The sequence below is a fragment of the Perca fluviatilis genome, chromosome 21, assembly GCF_010015445.1.
Source record: "Perca fluviatilis chromosome 21, GENO_Pfluv_1.0, whole genome shotgun sequence".
Lineage (NCBI taxonomy): Eukaryota > Metazoa > Chordata > Actinopteri > Perciformes > Percidae > Perca > Perca fluviatilis.
In genome coordinates this window covers 19527758-19547780 of record NC_053132.1, presented here as the reverse complement: position 1 = coordinate 19547780, position 20023 = coordinate 19527758, and the positions used below count along the sequence as shown (strand labels likewise).

General features: G+C 40.4%; 3 protein-coding genes across 7 annotated transcripts; 1 reads left to right on the top strand and 2 right to left on the bottom strand.

Annotated features, from left to right (window-relative positions):
• Positions 1-19: 19 nt before the first annotated feature.
• On the bottom strand, positions 20-8217 carry pms2 (PMS1 homolog 2, mismatch repair system component). The gene is made up of 15 exons (XM_039787289.1): positions 7980-8217; positions 7410-7549; positions 6659-6745; positions 6470-6572; positions 5321-5504; positions 4258-4425; positions 3823-3920; positions 3630-3729; positions 3416-3500; positions 3164-3316; positions 2186-3041; positions 1926-2093; positions 1722-1822; positions 1442-1611; positions 20-427 (listed from the first exon to the last, which is right to left on the bottom strand). The coding sequence occupies exons 1-15, from the start codon at positions 7991-7993 to the stop codon at positions 284-286; spliced, it is 2571 nt and encodes an 856-aa protein (XP_039643223.1). The 5' UTR covers positions 7994-8217; the 3' UTR covers positions 20-283.
• A 436-nt stretch (positions 8218-8653) lies between these two features.
• Positions 8654-19874, top strand: eif2ak1 (eukaryotic translation initiation factor 2-alpha kinase 1). Of its 4 annotated transcripts, XM_039787295.1 has the most exons (16): positions 8914-9051; positions 10861-10949; positions 11416-11583; positions 11748-11884; positions 12252-12295; positions 12389-12488; positions 12594-12674; positions 12764-12857; positions 12952-13000; positions 13762-14122; positions 14247-14355; positions 14470-14576; positions 18464-18578; positions 18680-18759; positions 18911-19144; positions 19467-19874. In XM_039787295.1, exons 2-16 carry the CDS (start codon positions 10898-10900, stop codon positions 19590-19592), a joined length of 1857 nt encoding a protein of 618 aa, XP_039643229.1. In that variant the 5' UTR covers positions 8914-9051; positions 10861-10897; the 3' UTR covers positions 19593-19874. The 4 variants fall into 4 exon arrangements, with proteins under 4 accessions (XP_039643231.1, XP_039643227.1, XP_039643229.1 ...); XM_039787293.1 differs by lacking the exon at positions 10861-10949 and having other exon boundaries at positions 8655-9051; XM_039787294.1 differs by lacking the exons at positions 8914-9051; positions 10861-10949 and adding an exon at positions 11036-11229.
• Positions 14427-17684, bottom strand: LOC120550658 (ankyrin repeat domain-containing protein 61-like). Of its 2 annotated transcripts, none has more exons than XM_039787299.1 (5): positions 17244-17684; positions 16851-16975; positions 15818-15989; positions 15451-15648; positions 14427-15306 (listed from the first exon to the last, which is right to left on the bottom strand). In XM_039787299.1, exons 1-5 carry the CDS (start codon positions 17421-17423, stop codon positions 14683-14685), a joined length of 1299 nt encoding a protein of 432 aa, XP_039643233.1. In that variant the 5' UTR covers positions 17424-17684; the 3' UTR covers positions 14427-14682. The 2 variants fall into 2 exon arrangements, with proteins under 2 accessions (XP_039643233.1, XP_039643234.1); XM_039787300.1 differs by having other exon boundaries at positions 16851-16945.
• Positions 19875-20023: the final 149 nt, after the last annotated feature.

Sequence of the window (20023 nt, the reverse complement as noted above, 5' to 3'; positions counted from 1 at the left end):
TTAATAATACAGACACAGAAAGTGGCATATCTTGTTTATTTACCGAGTAAGTGGGGTTTTAAAATATGAAAAATAAAATTTTGTGATGCAAAATACAGATAAAATAGAGATTAAGAAAACACACCAAACGGTCAACACCAAGCATTTGAACCATACAAAAATACAGAAGCTATGGTTTGGACTCAGTCTTCTGTGTATCAGTGATGTTTAACAGAAATACTGGAACAAAAGCAGACTTCAGTTATATTAAGCCGGTGTAAAGTAGGGCCCTTCCTCAACATGGTTAGTCTTGTGAGATGATGTCCAGGTTGGCGAGGTGTCTCATGGTAGGCCTGCCATGAGGACAGTTCCATGGATGCTCGATCTCCCCCATGTGAACCAGGAGCTTTTTCATCTCACTGACACTCAGAGCAGTGCCAATCATCACCTGAAGATGGACACAGGCAAAACAGTAATGTTACTCAATTAGTCTATAATAAAACTGAATAACAGTTGGTCTTATTGTAGCTACTTAAAAATGACCATCGCAGTGTTTTTACATTTTAGAGACTACAAAATCACAAACCCCTTACAATACTATCAAAGTTGGATGTTTGATTAGATTTGTGGGTTTTATATTATTTTATAATAATTATTTTATTTTCACTAATTTCAGTACAGTATTACAATTAACTTGCAGTGGTTTAAAAGCATTTTTGGTTTTCATTCAAATTACCAATATAATTGCTATGTACGGCTGGCCGATATGGAGAAAACCAAATACCTCGATATCGATACCGCAACAATATTGTAGTGTTGACTATTGGTGCTTTCACAAAATATTTACACAATGAGATTTGTGATAAATAATCATATATGTGGATATAATGACTACCGGTAAGCGGGTAAAGGCAAATAATAGAACAGTTACAACAGTCTGGTAAGTTCATAAAATGACAACTTTACTGTAATCCAGCCTTTAAAACCAGGAAAAGACAACACTTATGCCATATTACGATATCCAAAATCTAAGACGATATCTAGTCCCATATCACGGTAACGATATAATATCGATATATTGCCCAGCTCTATTGCTATGGTAATATAATTAACCGCACACGTTAAATTCAAAAGACTGTTCTACATAATGAACAACACAATACGATGATGATTAAAATGACAGTAGTTTTGATATTTACAGGTTGTTTTCATAGTGCAAGGAATTGAAGGGAAAATCAATGGTTACTGGAAAGATGGACAAAAGTTATGCTTTTTAAAGTGGTAGGTAGTAGTATTTGGCTGTAAACTGCCTAAGCATACAACACATTTGTGTAGGCTTAAAATTACTGATGGCCAAGCTGGGAAATAACATTCTGATGATGACTGCTGATTCTAATCAAAAAGCCAAAACCTGGTCTATGTAAATATCTGTAAATACTTCAAAGTGTCAGTATGAACTCACAGATTTTCGACAAGCTCGAGAGGCAAACATCTGCCTGACGCGGGACGGTCGACACATGACCCCCGGGCTGTCACACAACATGAAGATCAGCTCTTCAATGTCGGCTGGGCCAAATGTCCAGTTTTTACTGGTGGGCAGAGATACCAGCTTAACCCTCTCCATGACCTGAGCTGCAGTCACAGTAAAAAAAAAAAAAAAAACAGTTGGTTTAGTATTCATAATCATTAATATAATTGTTCTGAACTTGAGATAAAATCAACTTATATTAAAATGTTCATACCGTCCTCATCGACAAGAAATTCAAAGCCATTCTTTCTGAAAATCTCAATGTTCTCCATGAGTACATTTTCACTGACAGCAGTGAGGTGAAGCTTCTGAGGACTGCAAACATAAAGAAACACAAACTTGATATGTACAAAGGTCATTCGAAAAAAAAAATAATAAAACACAGGGCAAAAGTGTATCAACTGATTCCGATTCGTACGCTATGAGTTTCTGTCCTTGGAGCACAGTGTGCTGCTGCAGCATCTCAAAGTTGTATTTCTCATCTGTGGCATGCTGGTCAATCATGAAGATGTCCGAGTTGAGTTTGGTGATGATGAAGCCCAGGTTAAACTGACCGATGATCTCCATCTCTTTGAACATGTCTTTACTATAGGGATGAAAGACAAAATATATATATTTACTGTCATGGAAATAATAATACTGCCAAGTTCAGCAGTTGCTATAGTAGTAAAATCCCACCTGATCTCTTTCTTGAGCTCTTCCTCTGCACTTTGGTTTTCTCCGGGGTTGATCTTGGCCCTGAAGCGTCGATAGCGCAGATCCTCGCCTGCCCTCTGCTTCTGTAGTTCCTGTAACCTCTTCACCTTCCCCGACAGCTCTTGTAAAGAGAACTGGAGGGGCACCGTCTTCTTCTGCAGGCAGACTGGCGCATCCACCGTTAAGGAGGAATTGGAAAAAGTGTTGGATTTATGTTCCACTGGGAAATGTGGATTTTCTGTCCTGGCCCTCTTGGCATCTGGGCCCACTGTGCAGTCCTCATTAGAAGTGCGCGGCTCAGTCCGTAACTCTGGATGTTCAGGAACAGTTTGACTACTGTCTGAAGTTTCTTCAAATGCTTCGTATTTTACACCGTCGGTGGCTGATTCAGGAGAACTGAACTCCAGGCCAGAACACTGAATATCTGGTGTTGCCATGGTGACGTCACAGCTCGACACGGCACTGTCTTTTTCAGAGTCTGCGTCACTGCATGACATACTCCCGTACCTGAACTCATCTAGCGCCGACTTTCCCACCGGGGAGCATTTAGCTAGATCTCTTGTGGGTTTCAAAGGAGATGTTACGCTTGGTTTGCAGGTAGGAGGTTTGACAGTGTCCTTAAAAAAAGACTGCAGCGTTTTCTGTGTGGAGCCAGCTTTTGCCACACTTGACTTGTTTCCAGAATTGGAGCTGTGATGACTTGAAAAAGCAGCTTTTAGGCCGGCCAGGTTTAGGGACGACTTTGCGCTCCGAGTCAGTGGTTCCATGTCCTCTCCAGGTTCTGGCATGTTCGCATTGGACGGAACAACCTGACAGATTTCAGACGCAGACTTTGTATCTAGAAACAAGTGACAGACAGTGACAGTCAAAATAAAAGCATTGGAAAATCTCTCAATATATAACGGTAGGCCTACATCTTATATTTTGATATGCTATCTAAAAGTAATGCTCTGTTCTCACTGGTGCCGGGTATGGGTGTATTGTTCAGGCTGATCTTATTGACTCCGGCCTCATACATGTTGATGAGAGAGGTCTTGAGAATAGCCAGCAAGAGTTTCTCCTCCTGAAGGAAAATCTGTCGTTTGTCTGGGGTCACGTTCACGTCCACACACTCTGACAAAAAACACGGAAAAACAGCTTATATAGTACAGAAAGGCAAAGTGCAGTTTGTTTCAGAAAAAGAAAAAAACTTGAGTTCAGTTATTTTCTTACCAGAGGCCACAGCGATGTTCAAGGCAACAAATGGATATTGATGTCTGTTGTACATATGATACACTTCATTTACAAGTTTGGTCACCTGCAAATTGTGAATAACCAAAGATTAGGCTGAAAATGTAAATCCTCATTGGTAATACTTTAGATTATAGTGTGTTCAAAACCATTATTATAATGTCTTATAAATGCTAAATAGGGGGACTTCAATTACCTTAAGGGGATCACACGGCCGGTTGTTAATGAAAAAGAACTGCCTGTCTGTGGAACTTCTCCCAACACCATGGTCTCCTCGTGACACAAACCCTGTCATGCTGCCAAAACATAAAAGTTTGTAATAAAAAAAAAAAACAGCTTTGTTTGCAGAGAAGGCAGATACAGGACTTCCACGCAACCTTATCACTCACGAAAAAAGCTGTTTGGGTAGCTCTGCATCTTTGAGTCCATATTCTTCAATAACATTTTCTGTAGGAGACACTTGCTGAAAAGGCAGAAGACTCTGTAGCTGCAGCACACAGGGGAAAAAAACAGAGGCAATTTGACAAAACTATTTGGATCACCTGATCTTCAGTCACAGTGAAAAACTGTTCGCATATTTTATTTTAACTGAGGAATTAACACAGTTCCTCTAAGGTTATTCTTCAACTCTTCAATGCTGGTATAAATACCAATTAGACTTGTTAAACTCAACAATGAACATTAAGATAGAAGATACAAGTTTTATTTCATTCTAAGCAGCATCTGGGAGAATTGAGACTGTCAGTGATATGTTCAGACTGACACCTTCTGCAGATTGCAAATAAAAAGTGTAGGCAAGAAAAGTGTGAAAGCAATGTTCCAACCTGTTTTGGTCCAAATATGGCCCCGATGTTATCTCTCATATTCTGGCTGCCACTGGTGCTGAGGACTGTGCTGCGCTTTCCCTGCCCATTTTGGTTGGAGCAGGTAATACGCACTCCTGTAGAGATGATACAGTAGGACTGCAGGACATGTATCATTTTGGCATACTCCTGAAAATTCAAATCAATGAAATATTGAGGATTATAGATGGATAACCTAGGTAATTTATTTAGCCACAGATTGGCTCTAAACTAATACATTAAAAGATAATAAATAAAAAATAACAATTATGATTCCTAGGTATATTATGTTCTCTCACTGTGTCAAATCCCTGTTCGAGCCAATGTGAATATGCTGGTTTTGAATGCTGCTGACCATTTTAATGATTTTTCTTCTTCTTTTTTTTATTCATGTGTTTTTCCTATCTACCTGGCCTCCAATAGGTTCCTTTCATGGTATGAAAATCAACTTGCAAAGTCTGTTAGCATTTAACATTCATATAACATTCATAGTGTGTTAGAATTGTGTACATTGAAAAGTATGCATTGCAATTAAAAAGTCTTCTAGGTGGTGTGCTCATGTGCTGGAGGGAAGCTCAGACATCCAGGGCTTCATGCTTAATCCCAAGCATGTGTAAAGTCATTGCAAGACAATTGTATACAGTGTTTCCTCTATGTTGATTTTGTAGTGGCGGCCCACCACGGCAAATTTTCTGCCACCACGGTATCAGAAATAGGGCGGTACAAAAAAATGTAGTCGTGGTTACCTTTTAAATTACCCTGCCGACATAATGCACAAATCCTGCCTCTTACATTACAATTTAACAACAAGTAGAACTATTCAGAGGTTATTGGACGCGTCCATTTGTTGTTCGGCCAGACTTGCCCCCACTGCTAAAAAAAAAAATCCTAAAGGAAACACTGTGTATATAACATAAATGGAAACCAATGGCTGCTTAGAATTTAGAAGAAAAAAACCAAACTTTCATGCTTGGATAAAACTACCAGGAGCTTCATAGTAGACTAAAACATGCAGAAACATAAGAATGCTCTTTTACTGATTGACCTTCTTAATATTGCGTTGGAACTCCTTGTGTCGAACAGGCAGGGTGTAGAAGAGCTGCTGCAGGCTAACTGTAGTGCCTTGCTGCCGGGGGTGAGGCGACTTCTGCACTATGTGGCCCTTGTGGTCAAACACCAGCTTGGTCCCCACTTGGCTGGACTCATGGCATGTCACCACACTTAAGCCACTGTAGCAGGGGGTCGGAGGGAACATTAGATGATCAGGTGACAAGCAATACAGGTTTATGTGCCGAAAAGTCTTGCATTGCCTAGTCTATATCAACGGCGTTTCATTTCCGGGATTGTTCCGGTGCCGCCAGAGGTTCGGCCGGATGTCCCGCATTTTTTTAGCTGGATGTCCCTCACCTACCACTTTCTTTGTGTTGGCGTTTTAAACTCTGGTCGATTTATGAGGACTATGGTTAACTGCTCCTTAGATCTCTCAGATCTCAGATCTAATAAACCAGAGCATGTTTTATCCAGGAATGTTGTGTGGACTAGCCAGACCGGCTGGCTAGTCCACACAACATTCCTGGATAGGAGAATAAACGGTCAGGGGATGTTCTTTTAAAAAAAAAGAACAACAATCACAATCGTCTTGGCCGGCGCTAAGCTCCAGACGCAGCGAGCGTGGCTCTGCAAAATAGTCTTGGGAAGGAACTTGTTTTGGTGGAATATTTGCACCCCGCAAAAGAAAATGGCATATACAATATTAAATGAAGTTAACTGTTTACACAATACAGTGATGTGAGCTATTTAAATTAGGTGGATACAAGGTGAAAAATAATTTGCTCTTACCAGTGTATCGCCGTGTGCATTTTATCCATAGCAAATCCCCGCCAATCGGCCCCAAAACGTCCCAGTTAGATAGTAAATGCTGTGGACATATTATATACGTTATATATATTTCCCGAATGAACCGAGCAGGCTTGCCTTGTTGCACTATCCAAGTTTTCTTCAAAACTTGTCATTTTCAGCCTGTAACGTTGCTCAGAGGTTCCGGTTAATATTGCTCGATGTGACCAGAGTTTAAAGTCAACTCAAAGTGAGGGACATCTGGCAGAACTTCCGGCGGCACCGGAACTATCCGGTAAATGAACCGTCGTCGATATAGACTATGTGCCGAATGAATGTGGCTGTTGAGGTGTTTTACCTCAGAGCACATAAAGAGCTGAGGGCTTCACCTCTGAAGCCAAATGTTTCCACATGGAGGAGATCAGAGAAATCCTTTAGCTTTGACGTGTGATGCTTCAATGCTGCGGAACAGACGGAAGAGGTGTCACTAAAAAGATGAGGTAGACTTTGACTAACAGGGGTGGAGATAAACAAAGCTAACACTTACTCAGTCCTTCAAAGTTGGCCTCTTCTACTCCTTTGCCATTGTCGGACACTTCCACTAGTTCAGCTCCACACTCCTTTAGCCTGACATCTGGAACGTGTGCAACAGAAACATATTGAAATTTCTGCCCATATTTTACTAAATCAATATCTCCTATTGTCCTGGACTGCAAACATGAGCACCTTGTCATTTTAATAAAGATAAAATAATTATTCTTTCAGCATTCACAGCTCTAGTTCTCATTAGTGATAGGTGAGCTATAAATAGGAGGTGTTGAAATTAATCAAATAATCGATGCATCGAATCGTGGACATGGACGACGGTGCATCGATAATCGGCTGGGCCATAATCGATTATTTCTGTTTACAATTTAATGTATGCCTAACAACCTTTCTGTTTACATTTTCTGGTATGTTTTGCACATTCAGGAAGTGCCATGTGCTCAGTGCTGTAGTTTTATGTATCCAATTGATTTAGTATTAGAGCACTGCAGAATGTTTTGTTTTTGAAGCTTGAAAAGCTATGAATTAAATATCCTATATGGCTTTAATAGTAAAAATGTATTTGACTCATCGTGATGCATGGAGATATCGAATCGAAGACATGATAATCATAATCGAATTGAAAGATCTGTGAAGATTCACACCTCTAGCTATAAACACATCTTTAGCAAACAGAAAACTCCAGTATCATGTTTCACCTTTTTAAAAATACAGATAAAAGAATGTACAATACTGTGTGTATCCACACTTACCAACGTTGGTGGCCCCTGCATCAATGCTGTTTTCCACCAGCTCTTTGACAGCAGTGGCCAAAGTCAGCACCACCTGTCCTGAGCAGATTTGATGCACTGAGTGCTTGTCAATGGCCTTGATGGCTCCTGCAGGTTCAGAACTGTTGAGAAGAAAACCAGCACTCATTGACTCATTGACAATGATGTATAACTTTAACTTCTGCTAAATTTATACTGCAGCAACAGATTTATACAACTAGCAAGAAAAAAAAATCAAATATGTTGTTATGAGCTCCTTAAACCCTGTGTTCTCTGATCTGCGATGAATACATAAGGCCTGTGGGAATGTCAGGTGACCTTACTATAAAATATAAAGTCAGTATAGTTGGAGAATGTTTCATTGAATGTACACCGATGCATAATGATCATAGATAATGATACATAAATGGGCTGATTTTTCATTGAAGTGTGGTAAAAACGTATATGACAACGGTGAGGAGGACTGGGCCTAAAATGTAATAGGTGTCTAACAGTAAATATATATCTGCAGGCAAGTTGACGTTAAATAAATACTTTGTTAGCAGAACTTACCAAGCATCAGACATCTTCAAAGACCGAAAAGATTCAGAAGGGATTCATTCAAAATGGGAAATGTGACTTCTTCTTAAACAGAGAAAGGAAGAGACACCAACTAACATCTATTCGTGCAAACGTAGCTAGCTAGTTTGTTTTCACTAATTGTAAGTGATACACATTTTTGTGCAACCTCTTCACGACATGCTGTAAACACAAACGTAAATCTGTTCCGCGCGCACTGCGCAGACTGTTCGCGAGCTTCACCCGTGCGCAAAACTGCGCAGGTTGACTATTAAAGGCAATATTATTAAACTATTGCGTGTGTAAATTAAAACAGCAACCTCACAAAACAGACACAAAATAAAAAAGGGTTAAAAGTGTCAAGATCGCTGTACATTAATAAGTATTATCAAAAGCTTTGCCTCACACTTTGTAGTATTTCATCACTAAACCGAGATGTTAGGGCTCGTGTGCATTTACCTCCTATAGTAAAAATAACTAATGGATCGCAGCCAGGTTCAATGTTTTAAGGCTATACTATTATAATTATTTTAGAAAACAACACTTATGTTAATTATTTATTGTAAGTTTGAGGCAAATCTTTCTTTTAAATGTTTGGTTTTCTATCAGTAAATAATGTTTATTGTAAGTGAAAGCACGTACATTGTCTGACGGTCCCTCTCTGGCTATTGCATTATGGCCGTCTTCTGACAGACCATATGGTCGGCTACTTGTGAGAGAAATGTTTAATCTCTTCTGAAAGATTCATACGATGTTAAAACTTGGGAAGGAAGGATTCAACCAGTAGTTTGGCGCAGCATACTGCAGATATAAAATAACGTTAGCTGCTGTGTGAATTAGACAGCGTTTTAGTACTTTGTTTTGTCAAGTCATCGTTTTTTTGCATACAAAAAAATGTACAGTTCAACATCCAACAACGGATTCCTGAGGTCAGAGGAATGTTCTGGAAGCAGCAGTAACTTTTTGGCTGTCCGCAACCTTAAACCCATCAATAGACATGAGGTGGAGAGTAACGTTAGCCTGTTAAGTTTGGCAAGCGAAGAGGACGATGAAGTCCATTTTGACAGTAAGCAGCTTTTCTTCTTCTACGTTAATTAATTAGTTGTTTACTGTTCCTTGGTGGCGGTTATCCGGTTATCCCACATTAACGTTACCTGACACAATCATGCCAGAGTACAAACGTCTGATTGTGAATAGCTAGCAAAGATTTTCTTGCTTATATAAACAGGCAGGGGCGTAGTTGAGAAATTATAGGGTGGGTGGACCCCCCCCCCCCAACACACACACACACACGTGCAGTAAAGTGCACACCCTACCATTATTCCATTTTTGATAAACATCCATGTTAGATAAACTGTAGTACCACAGCAGACAAATGGGTCACTGTGTCCTGTGCTTTTGGAAAAGCAATAACAAATTTATGGTGCCTAAATTCTGTTGAGTGGTTTAATAATAAAACCTGAACATGAAATTGTCTGCAGTTAATAAAAATTTGAGCTAATTTCTGTCCACACCTACATGTATTTTACACATCAGACACATCAATAAATCAGATTATGGGTTTTGGCCAGTAACCAGTATCCAGGCATCCACCAGTTGTCCCCCATTAAACATTTTTAAAGCAAGATTTGGAGTTTATACAGTCCAGGAAAATATAGCCACATTTTAAAAGGTATATTATTTATCTTCTAGCACAGTCCACACTATACCATATTTTTGCACTTGTAGATTTCAGTGTAACCGTGTTTTAATACCAGAGTTTAGTATTTGTTATTACACTTTTGGGCAACAAAATGCATTTCCATTCATACATGTTTTAGTCTTTTCCTCATCTTAGGACATTTTTACCCCTATACAAGCCATGGTAGTGTCCCTTTTATTAAAACAAACTGCAGACTGTAAGCCTCTAAGGATTAACTTTGATCAACTTTGATTGTTCCATCATAGAAATAACCTCTAGAATAAATATCTTTCCACTTAGTTGGACAGCCCAGTCCTGTTCTCTATTCTGTTAAGGTAAATTAATCCAAACCAAGCCTCTAAAGTTGTCCGGGACACAGGTAGCTCACCTGCTCAGTCCTTACCACAATGGCCATTGATTCAATTCCGACCTGCGGCCCTTTGCTGCATATCATTCCTCCTCTTTTATGTCTTCAGCTGTCCTGTCTTAAAAAAAAGAACTGTTGCATTCTCATGTTATGAATATTACGAATAACAACTACATGTTTGTTTTTGTTTCTTAATAAAAAACAAAGTAAATTGATATATAGCGTGGTATGAATCAATATTAAAAGAAGAAGTTATTGTGTTATATTGTTCTGTAGGCTTACAGCCCATCCCTAATCAACAGGCTTAAAGGGGTACTCTAGTAATTTGATATAGGACATTCATAAAGTAGGAGGACTAGCGCAAGACAGATTAAAAATAGAAAGGTCAAACTCCAGTAATGGATGCCAGGACATCCGGCCTTTTGTGCATGTACGAGTCAAGGTTTAGAAATTGGTGGATCCTCCGTGTCCAATAATGCAACTTGATAGCATATTTCATTAGACCCTCCCTGCCTGTTAAATCCAGCCATCTTTTAAACTACATGCCCCCCAGTTCATAATGCAGATGACATCATCAGGGTTATTTTCTCAAACTTTCGATAGCTCCCTCCATTGCCACAGAAGATTTCACACAGCTGTCTTTACAGGCTGAATAGTACTCTCTACGACAGGTAAATTGACCTTCATGTATAAATTTGGTGGAATGCCAATTTACCCTAAATCTTCTACGAACTTGCTGTTGAAAAATAAGTTTGCATGGGTCTAGTGACATCATCGGAATGTAAGATCAAGTCAAATTTGAGTTCAGCAACGAATTTCTGCTACAGAACAAGTCAAGACCTGCCACTCCGCTCATCCAGCGGTATGAGAGTAAAGATGTGTGGGAAAGATAAAACAGCCCCTCTCTCCCATTCAGGTACAGTGACCTCAAGTGGCTCAACTTCATCATGTGTTTACAGTCAGTGTGGGAGTGCAGTAGGTGGATGGGGCTGGATGTCTGCTGGACCAGGCAGATAAGCATTACTGCTGTGCACGCCCCCTTATGTATGAACAAGATGAGCTTATATTTTGCCCCGGGGGTGAACAGGATAATCATTAGTAGGCTTAATATCGCACCAACGGTGTTTTTACACAGAAAAAAATGGACCTAGGAGACAGAAACATTGTTGAAATGATAGCAAAAGTTATTGAAGAAGGTAAGACTACAGCAAAGAAACAGTGTGCTTATATGAGTATTTCATTTTAGTTGGAGTTTAACAAAGTGAAATGTAATCTAAACTGTTGTTTGGTGCTACAAAAACAAAACGGAACAAAGAATCATCCCATCGTAATAATTAACCACTGCTTCCTCTTTCTTTTTTCTTTTTATTTGGTATGCTCAGCTTCTGACACAGATAATAATCGTGAGGTGTTTATGGCTGGTAAACATTACCCATCCATCCAAGAGTTTGCCTCAGCAATCCCCAACCACCTTCTCCTGGGGTCTCTACTGGAGCACCTGTGCTTCGTCTACGAGAGCAACCCAGCGCGCTCACGTACGCTGTTTAAAGGTATGTACTGAGATGTTGGGCTGGAATTGATTGGTAGTTTTGAAAAGACAGGTTTACCATTCTGTCCCTACATTCGGCTGTGTGAAGTACCTTGCGATTATTGTTTATTTATTCCAAATTTACAAACCCTAGTTACAAATGATTGTGTTGTTTCCCTCTGACAGTCATTGGCCAGCGTTTAGCTACCATGAACCTCCTCTCCCCTTTGGCCATAAGTGATGAGTTCAGCACCGTCAGACTGCAGCACAACCGGGCCTTCACTGAGCTGCTTCATGCTGCCAGCTCCTCGCTGTACCCACAGGTAACTGGACACATCACCAGTATGTCCAGCAGGGCAGGGGTTCTCAACCTTTTCTACTTCAAGGCACCACCTATTCATACTTGCAACGGGACAGGGCCCATTAAAAAAAGATCATCCAAATTATTTTTGGCTCATCTTCTCTATTGGGGGCTTTGTAGTAGTAGGTATGTTAGTTTGGGACTAGGACTATTATGTAAAGTTGTTATTTGTACGTGGTATAATAGACTTGTCAATAAGAGTATTGATCAAAGCAGTTAACTTACAGTTTTGTGAACTGGGTAAAGCTTTAAAAAAATTACTAACTGGTACAATCTAGTGTTATCATGTGCACGGTGTGGTTACTGTTTATCCTCATCTCATTTTGCAGGGCCAACAAGGTCTCGGCTCAAACACGCACAATCCTGCTATAAGGTAGACTGTACTATGAGTAGTTTTTGAAGTTGACTTGCTTCAATTAAATATTTAAGTATTGTGTAAGTGATGTTTGTTTTTGCCTTTCCACAGACCTAAGGAGGGGCTGTTTCAAGCACAGACGTCCCGTTATGTTAGTGAATTTGAAGAAATAGTCCGACTTGGAAAAGGATCATATGGAAATGTTTTTAAGGTATTTTACTCTTTTCTACTCAATGCTATTTTTTTTTAACAAACTCCTCTAAAGAAGGACTAAGTTGATTAACACAATCATGTTACATTTGACATCATCTTGTAGGTTATGAACAAACTGGATGGACAGTTTTATGCGGTGAAGAAAATTCTCATCAAAAAAGTCTCAAAAGATGACTGCATGAAGGTGGGCCATCAGTGTTTTATCAGTAGAGTTGTTTTTTTACACCCAGAGATATAATAGATTAATAATTACACTATTTTGTTTGGCTCTAGGTCCTCAGGGAAGTCAAAGTGTTGTCCAGCCTGCTACATGTAAATGTTGTTGGCTATCACACTGCGTGGATGGAACATGTTCAGCCTGTGGCATGTGAGTTGTTAACTGTGACAAATTAGACAAATTAAAAATTAGTGACTGTACTATCATAAGAGAAGCTTTATGGGGAAAAAAAACTCTGTTGTAGATCCTGAGCCTCTCCTGCCTGCACTGGAGTCACCGGAACAACAAGACAGGTAGGACCACTACTGTGTGTGTGTGTGTGTGTGTGTGTGTGTGTGTGTGTGTGTGTGTGTGTGTGTGTGTGTGTGTGTGTGTGTGTGTGTGTGTGTGTGTGTGTGGGGGTGGGGGTTGTATGAAGCACTTTGTGCTACATTTCTATGCTATATAAATAAAGTCTGATGGATTGATTATGTTTTCCAATATTCTGGGTCGACGACAGTTTATCTCCAGGATAGTCGCTGGAACATCTGGCGCTCGATGTCCCTCACCTTCCGCTCTCTTTGTATTGCCGTTCTCAAACTCCGTTTGCTACGGAAACAACAACCACAACCTCCAAACTAGTAAGCTACATGCTGAAAATGGCAAGTTTTGAAGAAAATTTGGATCGTGCAATAAGGCAAGCCTGCTGATTTCACCATGTATCCAGCTAATTTAGATAGCTCACATCACTGTATTGTGTGAACAGTTAACTTATTTAATATTGTATGTGGCGTTTTCTTTTGCGGGGTGCAAATGTTTGACCAAAACAAGTTCCTTCCCAGGAATATTTTGCAGAGCCACCGTCGCTGCTTCCGGAACTTAGCGCCGCCAAAGACGATTGCGATTGGTTTACAGAAATGCAAACAACCCAGAGTGTTTTTTTTTTTTTTCTCCTATCCTGGAATGCATGTGTGGAGGAGCCAGACCTTACTCAGCAGCGCTGAGGAATAATATCTGGCAATGCAATAGCAGTTGTCCAACAACACTAAGTCTATCTCGGCTCTTTCTTTCACAGTTCTAATGAGAGCCCTGACAACAGCAGCTCCAGCTCTTCGATAGTTTTCCAAAGCCTCAGTCGAGCATCGACAGATTCTGCTTCAAATGCCAAAGTGCCCCCAAGAGAGGCGGAGCACGTCACCGCTTTAGTTCCAACCCAGGAGAAGGGCCAGGTGGTGTGTCCCAAGACGATGCGCCGGATTCCCAAGAACTACGTCCCCTGTGTGTTCCTGGGACAAGAAGGTCCCCCGAAAAGCTCCAAATGTCCTGCCATGGGGCGGAACAGTTCAGCACTGTTAGAGGAGGAATCCAGCAGGAGTAGCATGGAACTGAACAACAACTCCTGCATCAACAAATGCACAACAAAGCCTTTTAAAGAGGTAGGTGCTTAAACCAGGCTTTCAGTGATCAGACAAATTTCTAGAGGGATAAAGATTGCCATGTTTTCGCTTCAGTGTACACTTAAAATGGATATAAAGTTTTCAGTTATGGTTATATCTGCAGGTACAGTTCCACCTGATGCTCTACATCCAGATGCAGCTGTGTGAGCGCTCACTGAAGGACTGGATCTCTGAGAGGAACACCAAGCCCAAAGAAGATCAAACCTCAAGATGTAATTGTTTAACACTTTACAAAATGATATTGTTCTATTACAGATTGTACATAAAATGACATCAAATACAATTTTAGAGAATTTTTTTAATTCTTTTAACTTTTGTATTTTCAGGTCCTTACAGATGTGTTGATTCCGAACATACATACAGTGTGCTGAGAAAGATACTTGAAGGAGTGGAGTACATTCACTCCAGGGGAATCATGCACAGAGACCTGAAGGTAAGGTGCTTTGATAGATTATATTTGTCAATGATCAGCATATATTTGAGGTTATCTCTGTAGCTTAATGCAAACTTTTGCAGTAGTTTGCATTGACACACAGGTGTCAACTAGAAGTAATATTAAAAAAGTAATTAAGAGAGTCCTGGTCAACATCTGTCACAAAGGAAATCTTTTTTTCCCAGTAGTTGAACACAAAGTCATATAGCTTCTCAGGCAGGATCTTCCTCAACTCTTCTCTCTTGCCGTGCACATGTTTTAGATAAATGCCACTCTTGCAGATCTCCTGAAGCCTCCTTGGCTGCTGAGTGAGATTTAGTAGCTGGTCTCTCTGTTTGAAGAAACATGGTAGTGTCAAGGTAGAGGGCAGGTGGCCGTTGTGGTTGTAGACTGTGAGCAGGGAGGTGAGGCTGAGGAGTTTCAGCAGCAGAGAGCTGTTCCTTACGTTAGGTCTGCGGTTCAGGAACAGGAACAGACAGCTCTCCCCTGCTTTAGTCAGCTTATTGATATTGGCTCCATACCTGAGCAGCAGCTCCACCAGCTCCTTGTTGCCCATGCTGCACGCCTCCTGTAAAGGTGTCAACCCAGCTTTGTTCACCGCGTTGACCTCGGCCCCGTGCTCTAGCAGCTCAGAGATGCAGCTAATGTCGTCCCCCAGGGTTTGAGTGGTCTTCATAGCCATTGCCACAGCAGCTACGTGCAGGGGAGTGTTGCCAGAATGCTTGACCCCCTTGAAAATAGTCAAGAATGTATTTGAAGTTAATGTAGAACCTAATGCACATATTTCAACAATATTAAAGCACCGAAAAGACAGTTAAAGGGGAATCACTGGGTGTCACATATAAATTCTTATGCACAGGGGGACAATGCGAACCATGTTTGTATCTGCTCCCTCCTTGATCAAGTTGGCCATAATGTCCTTATGGAGGATCCCAGCAGCCATGTGCAGGGGAGTCATCCCGGTGCTGTCCACAGCATTAACATCAGCACCATAGCTGGCCAGAATGTGGACAGCAGACAGAGCCACGTAGCGTACTGATAGGTGGAGAGCTGTCTGGTGACTCCCTTCCACCTAGAGAGGAACCACAAGAAACACACCTTTGGCAAAACATTTCAAAAGGGATTTATTTGCATTTGTGAGGCTCTTTACAGTGTATGTTTCACAGACATGAGCTTAAATTAGTAAAAAAAAAAATGCTAAAATTGCTTAACTTTGATGTTCTATATGATAAACTTTTCACCTCTGCATTGACGTTAACACCGTGCTCACAGAGGAGCCGTAGACAGGCCTCTGCCTGCCTACGCACGCCGATTACAGCAGTCTGGAACTTGGAGCCTGGTTTTGGCCAATTAGTCAGGATTCTCGGCCAACCGGCTATCACCAAGTGCAGAGTGGTTCGACCGAGCTGGTCCCTGTGACAGAGGTAGAGACAGTGAAACTGGTGCAGATTTTTATTTTTTTTATTCGAGATAAAAGTAAGTCTTTAAGTAAGTAAAATGTATTTATAAAGCGCTTTTCACAGATAAAATCACAAAGTGTTTTACAGGGGCATAAAAAACACACAAGATTACACGTTTTTAAAACACAATTAAAAATGATATAATAATACATAAAGTGCAGACAGGTCAACCAAACTCCTGTCTAAACAGATTTTTTTTAAATCCACAGAAGGAGCGGACCGTAAGGGTGGATGCAGAGCATTCCGTAGTTTAGATGCCACGGACTCAAAACACCTCAAGTCTTAGGCCGGGTGCGTGGGACAGACAGTAAATTTATCATATTTGACCTAAGAGAGCGAGCTGACGAATATGGGTGAAGTACCTCAGGCACATTTGCAGGAGCCTGACCGTGCAATGCTCTATATGTAGGAGTGCGAATTTAAAACGGAATCTTATATGCCAGTGAAGAGACTTAAGAACAGGGTTAATATGAGACGGTCTATTTGACCTAGTGAGTAGCCTTGCAGCAGTACTCTGGAATGACTAAAGACGATCCAGAGCAGAGATACTAAGTGAGAAGAAAAAGTGTGTACAGTTGTTGTGAGATGAGATGAAGGCATGTGTAAGCGTCTTAAGTTCAGCAGTTGAAACTACCGATGTGAGTTGACTAACTTTACTACTTCTTAAGTGGAAAAAAAGATCTGGTTAGCTGCTTTACGTGGGTGTCGAACACCGGTAAACGATAAAAGGAAGAAGTGTTGCATGCCATTGTAAACTGTATAACTAATAAAGATAAACAACTCCAGCTGAGTTGTTTATTGTGTTTATCCAGACCTGAGTTCAGGGTCTGCCCCTGTTGACAGCAGGCTCTGCATGCTCTTTACTCTTCTGTAAGAGGCAGCCAGATGAAGGGGAAGTGTAGCAAGACCCTGAGGCGAGACAAGGCGAGACAAGACAAACTGGGAAATACAAATATGTTGCAGTCAAACATTGCAAGAATGTCCTTATTTTTTCCTTTTGATTTTATAAATTGAATAATACGCTTCTTGTGGTCATCGCTGTGCATACTGTATGCATGTTCATTTATATATTTGGCAATATTATAATCTATACGTATAAGATGCTGTGTTTCTGTCCATGTGGCACTGTGAAACTAAACCTTTAACATGTTTCAATTCTGTCAATTGTCATTTAAAAAAAAAAAAAGGTTTGCATTGTTGCACTTACCTTCCAGAAAACGTCTCCAGGTGCACCCTGTATCTCGATGAGAAAGTTGCTCCCATACTTTTTTGACATGTCTCCTATATGTCCCAAGTCTTCATCCATAATTCCGGTATAGAATTCATTGTTGAGGAACTTGACCGTGTTACCGCTCCTATCCCCATGTTCTTTGCTCTCTTCCAACATGACCAGGCATGGCAGCTTCACTGCTGTCTGTTTCTCTCAGGAGGTGTGTACTGTAGTGGTTGAAAGCGGGTTATTCTGGTTTGTCCATGCAAGCGTGAACTTCTCATTTGTCAGCTAATTTGGCTCTCTGAGGAGGGAGAAATCAAAATGCTACTTCTGTTTTCTGTGTTCTGTGTTTTCAGTCAGTCTGATTTCATCATGTCGGTTTGAGAGCTACGTGCCTAAAGTTTGATGTAAAGCCTTCCTGTCACAACTGGTAACTTCTGGCTACGTGCGGGGCCAATTATGGGAACTGATGACACCCTTCTCAGTTATGTTGAGGTTGTTTCAAGGCTTGAGGCGCCTCAATATTTTACTTTTAGGAAAGCAGGGAGTTATTACTTTGCAAAAACTTAAATGCTTGCCAATTACTCTTACTAATTTACTGTAAACAACTACCTCAAATTCTCACTTAATAAATGTCCAATGTTCATCATGATCTCGTGGTGGAAGTAGTGTGGTAAATATCAGACTTTTTTTCTCCAAAAATGAAATTTTTACAACATTTTGAATTCTATCCTCATGTACAGTAAGCTATTGCAGTCAATGGGAATAGAGCATCTTTAAGGATCAGTTTTGTCACTTGTGGAGCAATCAATGTTTGTAAAAATAAATTACAGACATATCTATGTTTAAATAAAGTACAGAAACTCAGAATGTTGTCTTGATAACTGGATTTTTGTCACTAGTTTGAAATCTGCGACCCTTGTGATTTCCTTAGTCATTAAGTGTAAAAGCCTTCTATGGTTACTTACTTGGCAGTTAGTTCAACAAGATCATGACTTGTCCCTGATGTCTGAGTTTGTGAGTTCAAGCCCTGGTTAATACAGAACAAACATGCTAATACCTACTCATGTATTGTTTGTGTGCATTAGACAACTAGATTTCAAGGTTTAATGATAATTGTATTTCTCATTTGTCTTCTTCCTCATTAAAACGCCCGGCCCTGAATCTCAGCTGCGCAGCAGCTATAATTACAATGTATTTGTTTTTTTCTACAGCCAAGGAACATTTTCCTCCATGGTCATGACTACCATGTTCGGATTGGGGACTTTGGTCTGGCCTGCAGGGATATAATAATGGATGGCCATACAAGCACCACCTCTCCCAGCAGTGGTAATACCGCTTGTTATATATTTTTATAGCACAGTACTTAACAGAATCACCGCTAGATGGTACTGTTTTCTTTAAAGTCGCATTTCTGGTGTATTTTGCAGATTCCTCACATACTACAGGTGTTGGCACATTTGTGTATGCTGCTCCAGAGCAACTGAAGGGCTCCCATTATGATTCAAAGGTAAAAACATTCATACTCACGTAACATGAAATATTTTCGTGCTATACTTTTATCATTTATCAACTTTGTCATTTTATCATTAATCTTCATCAGTGTCATTGCTTATATGACATTTTTAAGAACTTTATTTGTAATGTTGTTGCTTTCCCAGTCAGATATGTACAGCATCGGAGTGCTGGCTCTCGAGCTATTCCAGCCTTTTGGGACAGAGATGGAGCGGGTCCGGACCCTTGGGGACCTGAGAGAAGGGAAAATCCCAGACTCGTTCTGCCAGAGATGGCCAGTCCTGACTAAGTTCATCATGAAGCTGACAAATAAGGACCCCAGTGTTCGGCCCACGGCCAGCGAGCTTCTACAGAGTGAACTCTTCTGCAGTAAAGACATAGTACGTGTGGGGATATATGGGTATATTTTAGCTCTAAAAAAAAGAACCCCCTGATGGCTTTTTGTGCTATGAAAAAATTAAAAAGAATGATTTGGTATTAATAATTCAAAATCTACAAGTATTTAACTGTCTGGAAACAAATGCAAATTGCATTTAGGATTACATATAATGTGCAGTTTTTGTTTTACTGTTTACATGTGTGGCTACGCTGCATGTGTCACCAGAAAGTGTTCTCTGTTGGCTTCAACAAGGCTAAATAACACTTGTGTTTGCAGTACAGTTAAATACCAACTAATTTAAAGCACATTTCTTTATTCTTTAGGTGATCCATGGGTTGCAGAGAAGGGTTGAAGAGCAGGAGGAAGAGATCATGCAACTGAGGAGACAGATCAGTCGGCTTCAGAGCTCCGAAGTCCCAGTTCATTTCTCCGAGTCGGACAAGACCTGAGCCGTAAAGATCTCAGCCTTTCACATACTGTCAAAACTTGATTTATTCAACCACTGCTGCACTATGTTTTGGTGAATTGGTACAAGTGGTAGAGTGTGTGTGTGTGTGTGTGTGTGTGTGTGTGTGTGTGTGTGTGTGTGTGTGTGTGTGTGTGTGTGTGTGTGTGTGTGTGTGTGTGTGTGTGTGTGTATATAAGCATATAAATGTGTGTTGTACACCTGGATGTAAGGGTGCAATTATTTATCTTCATTCAGCTGTTCAATAAAACCTATTTCTGCTACATCTTGTTGGATTTCTGAAAAGCAATATGTAATTATTGATCATTTGAGATGTTTCTTTAAAAGTAATACTTATAAGAAATTGAAAGTGAAAGTGAAAAAGTGACCTATAAACAGAGTTGACCATGTCCATTATGATTCTGTGCAGCTTCC